The 14,407-nt window shown below is 34.4% G+C and overlaps 1 protein-coding gene across 1 annotated transcript; it reads right to left on the bottom strand.

The window, feature by feature from the left end:
* Nucleotides 1–6,283: 6,283 nt before the first annotated feature.
* On the bottom strand, nt 6,284–13,231 carry LOC120272271 (NAD-capped RNA hydrolase DXO1). The gene is made up of 13 exons (XM_039279041.1): nt 12,705–13,231; nt 11,617–11,876; nt 11,451–11,516; nt 10,942–11,020; nt 10,037–10,116; nt 9,879–9,902; nt 9,361–9,485; nt 8,741–8,954; nt 8,587–8,640; nt 7,863–7,909; nt 7,299–7,383; nt 6,959–7,022; nt 6,284–6,874 (listed from the first exon to the last, which is right to left on the bottom strand). The coding sequence occupies exons 1-13, from the start codon at nt 13,102–13,104 to the stop codon at nt 6,762–6,764; spliced, it is 1,611 nt and encodes a 536-aa protein (XP_039134975.1). The 5' UTR covers nt 13,105–13,231; the 3' UTR covers nt 6,284–6,761.
* Between the last annotated feature and the right edge of the window lie 1,176 nt (nt 13,232–14,407).

The raw sequence follows: 14,407 nt of genomic DNA on the forward strand, positions 1-14,407 counted from the left end.
GAATTCTAGCAAAATACATTTTTAAAGAACTCTCGAAACATAAATTCGACATAGATCAACATCGATTTGATTTTTCTCGGAAAACACAAATTTATGAGAGACTGCCCTCATCACGATTCAAAAATAACATAAATCTCAAATTAATCTGACAATACCGACACTCACTGACGTAACATGGTGCTGAAAACTCTCTAAACCTTAGCCGTGGCAGCGGCTAGAGTTGAGCCGTCGAGAACTCATGTCCTTGCGTTGACCCAGTCGGTTCGCCCGGTCGGTGACCGGCTACCCGATGAATATCGATCGGGGCTCTCGCTCCCACAGGCGGCCCTCGTAGTAATCAACACCCGGGTCCACCACGCCACCTCTAAAAGGCGGCCCGTGGGGACCCACTCTGCGATGAGTCGGGCCTTGGCACGTCGCCATCAAAACCATCAGTAAATACAACAATAATACCATCTCGTATAAATCATAACACGAGGATCCTTTTTCGGGACAGAGTATTCAGCATCACGGAAATAACCATTTATTTTTCCACAAAGCGATGCCAAAAGTATAACAATGCATAATGCCGAGTAAAGCCCGGATCCACGATACCATTCCTATACCGGGAATGAAAAACCAATTCTACTAACGATGCCGATAAAAACATCTTTAATATGCTCGCATGATTTCGTAAATCACTCCAAATCAAAAGCATATATACCCATCAAAAATAAATACATGAACCGAATAATTAAATCACATATACATGTATTTTTTTACTATTCACAAATCACGTATAATTATACAAAGCAGAATGTATCGATACGGTTATCATGAACATCAATGGCAAACAAATATACGTATATTTCAACTATATATGGAATCAAACATGATAAAAATGAAATACTTAAACATTTATTTCCAAAATACTAGCCATTAAACAATTATTTCAAAATAATAATAATTAATCAATTATTTAAAATAATAGCCACTACCAACTCACTCGAGTGTCCTTGGGTTCCTTCTGAGACACGGAACTCCTCCCAGAGCCTAATCGACACCTAGTAGGATAACATAATAAAAAAATAAATAAATACGACAACTAAAAACATAATTTATCCCAATAGAAAATACAAGAAATCAATAATGACTCTCTAATTGGCCCTCTCACTCAATCGGTTCAAACGACGTTGTATAACCAAATTGGTCTCCGATTACAATTAAAAGCCCAACTTTCGATTTGGGCTGAGACCATTTATGAACCAACCTGAACCAGACCTCAATTCCATTGAACCAAACTCAAATTCACTGAACCAAACTCAATTCTTATTCAAAATCTATTGAACCAACTTGGTTCAGTCCAAAATCCTTAACCCAAATCAATTGAGACCAAACCCAAACCATCTCAACTTGAGTTTGATCAAACCCAACTCAACCAAACCAATTCAACTCAACCCATTTTCAATTTGGTTAAACCCAACCAATTCAATCTAACCATCATCATTAACACCTTAATACATCATCATCATCAACTTAATTAATCAAACCAAAACCCTAATCTCGGTGCTACTGATGGTACTACTGGGTAAAAGCCCGAAAATCTCAAATCCTCCATTCAAAATTTAGATTAAAGTCATACATCTGATGATTTTTCAGCGCAAATTGAAGCAATGATACATACATAATCATTAAACGTGTTTTTCCTACTCAAATCCATAATTATTTTCATCAAATCCATCAAATACACATATATACATGCATACATACACTCATTCATCAAAAATACACTAGAAAAGCTCTTACAAATTAAAAAGCCAATATCTCAGTGATTTCCTCAAACGATCTCGAAAGTCCTCTCCTTAAAAACCTCCAATTTCTTCCCATTTCTTCATCTTCTCGGGTTCTTGTAGCGAGATGAAGGGAGAAGAAGATGAACCAGTCAAAATCTAGAGTTTTTCTCAACTTAAGTTTTTCAGCCGAAATTCACATTTTAGTCCCTCAAAATATAATTTCTTACAAAACAGTCCCTGAAAAAAACTCACCAATGATCCCTGAATTATGAAATAGTATTCTCAAAAGGTCCTTTCAAATTATTCAATGATCCCTGGATTATAAAACAACATTTCAAAAAGATCCCTTCATCTTACCTTTCAGTCCTTGGTTTTTCAGAAACATTTTATATCAATCCTTTTTAATTACTCTTTAACCCAAAATCTGTTATAAACTTTCACATTTAAGTCCTTATTCTTTTCACTTGGGGTTTCTCAACAAGATTAATCTGTAGAAAACCTTACTGTATGTAATGTACTACGAATATATTTTTACTTGATTATCACGAGGGTTCGAGGGTATTACTAATCCTTTCCCCATAAGAAAATTTAGTCCTCGAAATTTCTTAGCATTATCCATCGATATCCATTTGAATTTCACTTATTTGTTCCAAGACCACTGTTTCTCTTGCTACAAATCGCTCGATAGTAAATAATCACTGCTGCGATTCACTATGTATCGATCGATAAAGAGCATCGAAAACACCTTTCTTTGGCATCTTTAAGTTAACTCATTTTTGGATAAAAATCAATTCGGAGTAAAATCTCGGTCCATGATTACGATCACGATTACACTACTCGACTCTTTTGTCTCAAATGTCAAAATCAACTATCGATTACTCGATCCCGATATGCGACTTAGGTTTTAACCCTGATTGGAGACTCGAAATACTTATTGGGCCCTTAACTTTATTTCTAATCACTACTAACTCTCCAAGTCTAGACATGGCTACTAAAACTTAAGCTCGGATCCTGACCCGTGATCTCTACCAAGCAGGGATATCTCAACCTCACATCTCGATACCAAAAGATGTCCACCCAGCCCCTTCTCTGAGGGTAAATGTGGCGCCCATCGGGTTTAAAATTCTCTTTTAGCTGGAAGCCCGACCCTAGCTTTAAACAAAATCGGATCTATAAATCACGATTTACAACTTCACATCAACTACGGGTTGAATCATAAATCCGATGAATCTGATACTCGAATTTGCGAGTCTGACCGCTCTGAGATCACGACACCGATAAATAGAAAGAAGATATGGGACCCATGCGATCTTGGACTCAACCGACTAGCGCTATACTCGATCGAGGCGATCAAAGGGTCCTGCTCCTGCGATTCTGACGCATTCGGTTGGTCGGTGGTGGCTTAATAATTTTAAATACTTACATCGGTATATATAAAATATATAAATACCATTGCTCGAATAATTTTCCAATTTTTCCAAAATACCAGAATTCTAGCAAAATACATTTTTTTAAAGAACTCTCGAAACATAAATTCAACATAGATCAACATCAATTTGATTTTCTCAGAAAACACAAATTTACGTGAGAGGCTGCCCTCATCGCGATTCGAAAAATAACATAAATCTCAAATTGAAAATACAGTGATACCCACACTCACTCGACATAACATGGTCTAGAAAACTCTCTAAACCTTGGCAGTGGCGGCTGAGGTTCGAGCCGTCGAGGAACTCATGTCCTTAACGTTGACCCATCGGTTCGCGGTCGGTGACCCGGCTACCCGATGAATATCGATCGGGGCTCTACGCTCCCGCTGAGGCGGCCCTCGTAGTAATCAACACCCGGGTCCACCACGCCACCTCTAAAAGGCGGCCCGGTGGGGACCCACTCTGCGATGAGTCGGGGCCTTAGCCCGTCGCCATCAAAACCATCAAGTAAATACAACAATAATACCATCGTATAAATCATAACACGGGATCCTTTTTCGGGACAAGTATTCGCATCACGGAAATAACCATTATTTTTCCACAAAGCGATGCCAAAAAGTATAACAATGCATAATGCCGGTAAAGCCCGGATCCACGATACCATTCCTATACCGGGAATGAAAACCAATTCTACTAACAATGCTCGATAAAAACATCTTTAATATGCTCACGTGATTTTCGCAGAATCACTCCAAATCAAAAGCATATATACCCATCAAAAATAAATACATGAGCACGAATAATTAAATCACATATACATGTATTTTTACTATTCACAAATCGTATAATTATACAAAAGCGAGATGTATCAATACGGTTATCATGAACATCGATGGCAAACAAATATACGTATATTTCAACTATATATGGAATCAAACATGATAAAATGAAATACTTAAACATTTATTTCAAAATACTAGCCATTAAACAATTATTTCAAAAATAATAATAATTAATCAATTATTTAAAAATAATAGCCACTACCAACTCACTCGGTGTCCTTGGGTTCCTTGCTAGACACGGAACTCCTCCCAGCCTAATCAACACCTAGTAGGATAACGTAATAAAAAAATAAATAAATCGACAACTAAAAAAACATAATTTATCCCGATAGAAAATACTAAAGAAATCGATAAGCTGACTCTCTAATTGGTCCCACTCACTCCAATCGGTTCAAGCACGGCGTTGTATAGCAAATTGGTCTCCAATTACAATTAAAGCCAACTCAATTTGGGCTGAGACCATTTATGAACCAACCTGAACCAACCTCAATTCCATTGAGACCAAACTCAAATTCACTGAACCAAACTCAATTCTTATTCAAAATCTATTGAACCAACTTGGTTCAGTCCAAAATCCTTAACCCAAATCAATTGAACCAAACCCAAACCATCTCAACTTGATTTGATCAAACCCAACTCAACCAAACCAATTCAACTCAACCCATTTCAATTTGGTTAAAACCCAACCAATTCAATCTAACCATCATCATTAACACCTTAATCATCATCATCATCAACTTAATTAATCAAACCAAAGCGCTAATCTCGAGTCTACGAGTAATTCTACTGAGTAAAAACGAAAATCTCATCCTCAATTCAGTAGATTAAGTCATAAATCTGATGATTTTTTTACGCGAATTGAGCAACGATCATACATAATCATTAAACATGTTTTTTCCTACTCAAATCCATAATTATTTTCATCAAATCCATCAAATACACGTATATACGTGCATACATACACTCGTTCAGTCAAAAATCTGCAAGAAAAGCGCTTACCAAATTAAAAGCATATCTCCGTGAGTTTCCTCCAGACGATCTCAGTCCTCTCCTTAAAACCTCCGATTTCTTCCCATTTCTTCATTTTTTCTTCTCGGGTTCTTGTAGCGAGATGAAGGGAAGAAGATGAACCATCAAAATCTAGAGTTTTTCTCAACTTAAGTTTTCAGCCGAAATTCACATTTAGTCCCTCAAAATATAATTTCTTACAAAACAGTCCCTGAAAAAAACTCACCAATGATCCCTGAATTATGAAAATAGTATTCTCAAAAGGTCCTTTCAAATTATTCAATGATCCCTGGATTATAAAACAACATTTCAAAAAGATCCCTTCATCTTACCTTTTCAGTCCTTGGTTTTCAGAAACATTTTTATATCAATCCTTTTTAATTACTCTTTAACCCAAAATCTGTTATAAACTTTCACATTTAAGTCCTTATTCTTTTCACTTGGGGTTTCTCAACAAGATTAATCTGTAGAAAACCTTACTGCAACTGTAGTAATACCCTGAATATATTTTCTAACAGTTATCCACAGGTTCAGGGTATTACAATATAGCTCTAGCAGAAATAAATTGTAACGGTTGTGATCAATGATAATACTGTGTAGATTTGATTGAACGGTTTGGATCAAAATCTCACTATTACTGTGCTACTGTTTATAAGCACACTAAAAAAAATGATCTTGAGCGTTGGATCTCCATCCAACAATCAAGAATAAACATACTTACATGCATAGATGATCCCTATATATATAGGTGATTTGTCCAATGTGAATGGATGGGATTTAATTTTTTATTGTTGCGATTTAGATACTGATGAAATGAAAACATTGTTTATCAAATCCCAATTTTTCCCTTTATTACTGTTTATAAAAATATTGTTTATTCTACTTATCACTGTTGATAATACTGTTTATGAGATACTATTCATTAGAATGGATGATGTCAATTGTTGGATTCAAATTCATAGATAACTTATCTATAAACGTCTCTAGAATACAGGCGCAAAGTATACATACACAAATTTTAAAGCTCATGCACACGGATATAATAATAATAATTACACACATAATTATTGATATGTATAAAAATATATATATATATATATATATATAAATATATGATTTTAACAAGTTTATAATAATAATCAGCAATATTTGTGAGATAAGACCCCCAAAAAAGAAAAAAAAAAAAATTCTTTCTTTTACCAAAGAAGGTCCCATTCAATGATGCTTGGCAATAAGAACAACACGGCTTCCATTATTAACACCACCATCAAAGGGAGCAAAACCAGGACTAGAATCCAGTGTGTGTATACATACATATATAAACTGAATCACACAAAGTAGCATTGCTAATTGAACTTAATTAGAACCACACAACAAAGTTTATAGAGAATGATGACAAGTTCACAACCCCACATGAGGCTTTTTATGACTACAAAATTGTAGCTCTTAGCTCAAAATTCATACAAGAAGAATATCGATAACGACTGCGTTATATATAGTCACTGGTTAGATCGGTTTTTCTTTTTCTTGTTTCGTTTCTCTTGAGTTCTCTCAAGGTGCTTCTTCCACCGTTTCTGGTAATCGAATTGCTTCATCGAGTGTTATTAGTACAAGCTCACATGACTTTTCTTTTATAAGTTCGATAATTATAGTGAATATATTATGAATGTCGTCGATCTCTTGTTCCTAAAGAAATGATGAGGTATAGTGCTTTATTGTGCTGAAAGTTGCTCAACATGGTCTGCGATCACACCGGGACAAGAATTTGCTCGGAGAAGCTCCAACCGATTGAACGGCTGAACAAACTGCAGAATGTAGTCTTCATCTGTTGGCACACACGGTAGGTTACGATAAGCATCACTTGATCGAAAAAAGAATACGAAGGTAAAGAAAGGAACATCTAACTCACTCTCTTTGACAGTTCCATATAGCCAGCATAAGACCTCATCTGTGAAAGCAAGACATACACCTCCCTGCAGAATGACATATGCAAAGAAATGAACATGAAGAATAGTTGTGCACTTGTTGGTTCCATTTTAGTATCTTTTGGTCAGAATATTAGTTTTAGAATTGAGCTGGTTGGGCTAAGAAATGAGATAACAATGACCAAAGGCTGCTAAGAAATAAATTTAGAATGCTAATTTTGACCAAATGAAGCAAGAAATCAAATGCATATCTTTAAATATGGGAAAAAAAAAATTTGAGGATTGAAACTCTCCAGTAACTTTACGAAGATTTGATCCTGTTACCTGCCAGTAGCCTTTCATCTTCACCCTTTGTGTAATTTCTTTAGTTCTTAGCCTTTCAGTTCTGACGAGCACGCCTTTGTCATCCCTGCATTAGGCAAAGATTTCCGTGCTCTTGAACCAAATGTAAATATAAATGCAAGATAAGAGTCTTTTCCTCAATTAAAATCAAAACATAGAAGTGAAAATCCGCCCGAATCCTGGAGGAATAAATAAACAAAAGGCTGAAAAAAATTATCATAAAAACCTCTTTTAGCATGATTGGCTAGAAAATAAAAACAAAAAATAAAGCCTAGTTGGCAAGACAAAATAACAAATATTCTCCAGAGCAGCTCAAGAACTTCTTTCCATTGAGAGAATAATTGTGAAATAAGTATGTCAATGCCCGAACCAAAACCAAGCAATAAAAAAGAATAAACTTTCTTTGTTCTCTTTATTTTCATCACCAAAATCATTTTCTCTCGCTAAACAAGCAAAGAGGGCACACTGAACAATTACATTAAACAAAAGAATCCAAATTAAGACGAGTCCCCAAAATTGAGGAATTAATAGAGGAAAATAACTAACCTGAATCCGACAACAATATAGGGGACGCCAGCCAGGTAAGATTGGATCTGAGACATTAAAATCAAACAAAATTCTTTCATTCATCAGCTATACAAACATAGTTTCATTAAGCCAGGTCAAATTAGGGAAATCGTCACGAGAGAGTACTTAAAGTTATAAACAGCTATTTATCACTAAAAAGAAATTGGCATAACTAGCTTCCGATTAAGAAAGGCAGAGTCCAAACTACTCAGAAACACTATAAGCACCACAAATAAAATATCCATATGCAGAATATTATATTAATCAGCAATGAGCAAGCAATAAAAAATATTACAAATAAATGCTTTAATTATTAAGGACATGATTAGTTAGAATATAAATTTGATAGAACTAACTTATCTTTCTTCCTCAATACTTAAGTGTCGAAATTACCTAAGCAACATTCATACCTATTGTTAGTTCTACATATTTCCCATGCTAAGATCAGTTAAAGAAGCTTATTGATCCATCACTCGTTATTCTTGCATTGCAATTGAAAGGGAAAAATTTTAGGGTATGCTGTTTCTAAACTGAGGACCTAGCATGTCATGGCCCATTCTTCTAGTAAACAAATAACTTCTTATCTAACAATGGACCTCAATCAATCTCTAGGTATTCCATCAAGATTGGTGAATTTCAAAGTTTGAATTGCCAGATGAAAGCAAATTACAGAAATGTTCTTAAAAAGGGGGGAAAAACTTACCCAAAATTTTAGAAGCTTTTCTCTTTCATATCTTTCTTCAGTTCGGTAATCCAACTGCATTGTTGGCAAGTTCAAAGTAAAAACTCTTGCTTGAGAATGTTGACAAATTAAAAAAATCAAGAAAATATTTCATAAAAAAGAAGAAAAAATTAACCTCCCGAGAGGTCTTCAGTTCCACATAGAACCTCTTCCCATCATCAGTGGCATCACATGAGTCCATCTCAGCACCCATAATGATGCGGTGTGCACCTAATTTAGTTTTAATGACAGCACAAAATTCCACATTTGCATCTATACCTTTGCCGCCTGCATCTATATCTCTAGAGTTCTCAGTTGCAAGGTTCTCAAAAGAATACCCCCAATAGCATCTGCCTTAGTAAGATTTTGAAATTATAAGTGATGCAAATATATTAACATACTTCCACCCATATGATAGACACTAAAACTTTATGGATGTAATCTATGTACATAGGTATTCTTTCAGCACAGAAATATTTGAGAGAAAAACATGGATATGATGCTATGGAAAGCTAACATGTAGTTTATCTAAAATTACACTAAAAAAATGTGCAACACAAAAAGCACACTGAATAACAGAATTCCATTGTCTGCACATGTATCCATGAAGACCTCTCTACAACTTATAATTGCATGGACAAACTAATGAAGCCAACATATGCAGTTCAAGATGTGGCCACGCAATGTCAAGCATATCAAGGAAAAGGGAGGTTAAGAAACCAAAATACAGATACAATCAAACAAACAATCGGGTACCTTCGGCGGTCCAATTCACTTTGTGGCCTCTCAGGAAGTTTATGCACATCAAGATACACAACACCATTTCTTTTATGAACACCCATTTTCCATGGCTCATTTTTAATATACGCTGTAGCCATTATCTGAAAATACAACAGCAGAAAGTAATTAGCTTCCAAATAAAAGTTAATACTAGAAAGGGTTAAGGCTCTTCTCAGTTTAACAAGTTGTTTGTCCAAACTTGTACCACAATATTTCTTTCAAAATACTCAAAGAAAAAAAAAAGCAAGACCAATTTATTTGCTGAATTTAATCAACAAAACCTAAATTAAAAGTGACAATTTTAGTGTTCAAGACAATTTTTGATGTATCTGAATTTATGCGTATTCATGAATAACTTCGAAGTAATGCACAAACCACAGAAGATTTGGGACTTGAGAATTAAAGAATCTTTTTAAAAAATACACAAGATAAAGAACTATTATACTCTTTCCATCACCAACCAAAAAGTATGCTAGAAATAGGATGAAACTCACCTTATTGAGGTTGTTCCTGAATGTCTTTTGTGCGGCAAATCAGGACAGATAACAAAGTCAACAACACAAATTAGTTCAGCTATAAAATTTAAAGCATTTAAGAGAAGAAAATAAGCATAAGCTAGAATTTAACAGGAAAAAAGGTGACACAGTTTTACCACAAAATGAATATTCTGAAGGGGGATGCTTTTGTTCCTTATGCAAGCAAGAAGATCACCAAATCCCTCACTGCCCAATTCTGATTAAGAAAAACAAAACAATGTTACCTGCATAAATAAATCCTCTCATGAACATAAATTTAGAAAAATTATATCAGAGAGAAAGATAAATATCAACCATCCAGCTATGGACAACATCGTATGGCAAACTCGAGCAAAATTTAAGGTGCAAACTATATCATGTCAATTTGAGAAACCTTACAATCCAAAGTAGTTTATCTATGGTCATAAAGGCAAGAAAGGGTTGTACATGAACCTATCAAGATATATTTATGGATTACCAGTTAATGTTGTTATTAGTTATCAAATATTCCAACTTTCAATTGATGAAATAGTTTGCTCTTTTTTTTTTCTTTTTTTTTTCTTTTTCTTTTTTTTTTGAAGAGAAAATCTCAAATAAATAATATATTTTATAATGTTTCAGAGTGCTGCCTGGTAAGGAAAATTTACGTACGCATATGCTCAAGAGGGTTTTGTTTTGCTTTGTCTCTTTTCCATTCCACTCCAAACTCAAAAACTCCTTTCAATTTTCGAGCACAATCTTCCATTTTTTTTTTTTAATTTTATAAATTAATTCTTTATTTTTCTAATCTTTATAATAGCAACTTTCTTTAAAAGCAACTTGTTTTACTACATTATATATATATATATATATATATGTGCGCGTGTGTGTGTATAAAAATAGCCCACTTAGAATTTGGTCCTAGCATTGATGCCTTATATTGTTATTTTGATGTTGTACCATATTATCAAAAAAACTAACCCAAAAGAACTTTCGACATTGCTGTTCTTTTAAAAAAAGTATTCACTAGACCATACAATTTAATTCGTGAAAACCTTTTTACCTCTTTTTTCTACAAATGTTTCAAACCCTTTGTTCAGATTTGCCCCAACATCCTCAGAAATTAGGCGCTTAAAAAGTCTCTGAGAACAAATACAAAACCAGAATAACAATAAGAGATATGGTGGGAAAATATAAATTTAAGATACATGAACAACAATCCAGGCACAGAAAATATTCAGGTAACTAACAAAAATATTTGGAGTTATTTCCTAAGAAACCCAAGGGATTGCAGCTTGTTTACATCAACTGCATGTTCTCCCTTAACTTGGTCAATGTCCCCAATGAGAATCTCTAGATGATTCAAATTTAGAAACTATAATGGAGTTTTAAACCTTAACAAATCTATACAATTGACTAAAGAATCAATTTTCAAATATCATAACAATCACTAGTGCTTATGAATACGTAATGAGTTACAATTTACACACCAAATGATGAGAAGATAATTAACTAGGAGGAACTGCAAAGATAAGAATAAGAAACTTTAATTGTTATGTAGAAAAATCTCACCAAGCTTCGGTCGTCAAAATATACATCCCCACCTTCAATCCGGCTGTAGCATGCAAGCTCAGAAGGCTATTTAATGAAGTATAAACAGCATTAGCATGTTCAAAGGCATCACAAGAGAGACAACAAAAAATAAATAAGGAACAAAATGATGTAAACGTCAAAGTACCTCTTGCATTTGAATGACTTTCCTGGACAAAGTTTCTTCACTTTTATTAAGCTTCAAGTCGCTGACAAAACGTTCATCTTGTCGTCCATTTCCATGGGAAAACTTAGATCCAAAACCATAGTTTTGTCTTTGAGGATAAGATCCGGGGCGTGGAAGGAGGGGAGGATACGATCCTCTATCATTAGGGTGCCCAGACTGCCATCTCCCTCGTCCAAAGTTACCCCTGCTATGGTTGTTTGTATTTCGAATAATAGGAAGCACTGTGGCATAAAATATTAGAAATAAAGAAAGGTAAAAATTTTGATGAAATATTGATATGCAAGCTACTATATGCTATTCCCATTCTGTATCCCATTCTGGTACAGAAGCAACTATATGCCAGATAAATTATCCAGAAGAACAAGTAGCATGATTCAGAGAGGCAAACATGTCATGACAAGTGGTCCTATTATAAAGGTGGATAGAGAAAGCCACTGGTCTAGAAAACAAACACAAGCAAAAAAGGATTTTAATTCATCATAAATCCATCTATATCTTTTCCTTTAGGGGTTCAAATAAAAAATATATATTTTTTCAGCATCCACACTCATAAATTTGCAGGATAACATGCCAGCGTTGATACCTTCTATTGTTTAAGTGATCACAAGAAGCGCAAGTGTTTTTGCCATTGATGTTTTGGCTCAAAGACGAACTTTCTTAAATTCAGAATTAAACAGTGCCTATTTTAATCCAACCAAAGATTTACAGACTCAAAAGAATTACAGTACCACAAGAAGCAAGTCCTTTTCTCTTTGAAAGTCATAATTCAAAAGTGAAATCTTTCTTCAATTCACAAATGGGCATACTTCCCTATTTCAATCCTACCAAAGATTTACAGACACAAAAAAATCAAACAGATCCCTTTCCTCATTATCAGAAACATGAAACAAGACACCATCTTTTTTCTCAACAAGCAAAATATTTTAGAAACAGGTTATCCCAATCTACCACGAAAAAGAAAACACTACCCTAAATCAACCTTGCAACAAACAAAAGAACAATAAAAAATCTCATTTTTTTTATATAAATATAGTTTAGAAAATCCAAACCTGGAACAGAAAACGGGCTATTAGCAGGTGTCCGCACATACTCCTCATTATCGGAACCAAAGAGATCCCTCTCCACCTCCTCCACCTCCTCCTCCTCCTCCTCGTCCTCCTTCACCTCCTCATACTCCCCATACCCAACCCTGCTGGCGGCCGCAGCGGTATCCTCTTCCTCTCCATCGCTACTGCTACTAGTAGCGCTGCCCTTACTCTTCCCGCTCTCACTGGCAGCGCTACTAGATGACGAAGATGAAGAGGAAGAAGAAGCCGAAGAATCACGGCTGCCCTCGTCATCCTCTTCCTCCTCCTTGGTCGTTGTCTTATCACGATGATCCTCATCTTCGTCTTCTTCCTGACCATACTCCTCGCCAAATACATCGACGTCTTGCTCCGAGAAATCCATTGCTCTCGTCTCCGGCCAAGGGTTTCACTCGGAGAGCGTATTCCCCCTTTTCTCAATTCTCACAAAGAGAGAAATAAAGAGAAAGAAAGGGGTAAAAAAGAGAAAGGTGGGTTCCAACTTCCAAGCTTGAGATCTAATCCACGACTTAATTTTTACCGGGGGGTGCTTCGTTGCAGCGGTTTGCTTCGCGTTCGGTCGGTTTGGGTTTATATATATATATATATATATAATAGGGGTATAAATATTAAAATGGTTTTTCTATTTTTTGTTTTCCGTCTTTTTAGTTCTTCTAATATAAAATTAGTCTTATATTTGTACATTTTCATCCTTTAGTTGTAAAATCAACTATTTTGGTCTTCGTATTTACACATTTTCATCGTTTCTCTAATTCACCAACTGAAAGGACCAAAAGGGCAAATCTATGAATTTGAAAGAACAAAAAAATAAAAATATGAAAATATGAGAACAAAAAAAGCGGATTTTATATTAGAGGGATTAAAAAGGTAAAAAACGCAACATAAAAAGATCATTTTGATATTTTGACCTATATATATATATATATTATTTTGATTTAATTAATTATTTATTTATTTATTTTTTGACACTAGACCATAAACAACCCTATTAAAGTTTATAGTCAGGAACGTGCACTAATATGGAGCACATCCATAAATTCAACAATATTGTATGTTTATCTTGCATGTTTTATATCCGGTACCAAAGAGATCGTTGGTGTAAAAAAATATTTTCATATTTATATAATAAAATATTATATAAAAATATTATAAGCCAGTAACAATCTCCCTTCCTGCTTAAAATGTGTTTGTTTTTTTGTTAAGTGAAGAAATTTAAACTCAATTAATGTAAAGTAAAAGCATAAATAAATTTGGAGATTAATTTTTCATCTATACAAACCTGAGTGACTTGTCATATGATAATATATATATATATATATATATTAAGTTAATGTTGACTCAAATAATATTTTTGACTTTTCCAAATATTAACTGCGTCATGGTTAAAAAAAATTACTGCATTATAACCGACCATATAATAACATGCCCACTAACAATATCAAAAAACTAATAAAAAACAAAAGGGCTTGTTAGCCAGAGAAAAAAAAAACAAAAGCAGTTTTTTTACTGCAAGTTGGCAATGGATAAACACTACATATTTATCCTGAAATGTAACGAGAGTTGTGTGCTTAACATTTCTTAAGGGAAAAAGAGACCTGAATAATTGATAGTACAAAGATAAAATAGCTTGATTGAAATGAATAATCACAAAGATACTAACTGATGAA

Source organism: Dioscorea cayenensis, chromosome 11 (genome assembly GCF_009730915.1).
Source record: "Dioscorea cayenensis subsp. rotundata cultivar TDr96_F1 chromosome 11, TDr96_F1_v2_PseudoChromosome.rev07_lg8_w22 25.fasta, whole genome shotgun sequence".
Classification (NCBI taxonomy): domain Eukaryota; kingdom Viridiplantae; phylum Streptophyta; class Magnoliopsida; order Dioscoreales; family Dioscoreaceae; genus Dioscorea; species Dioscorea cayenensis.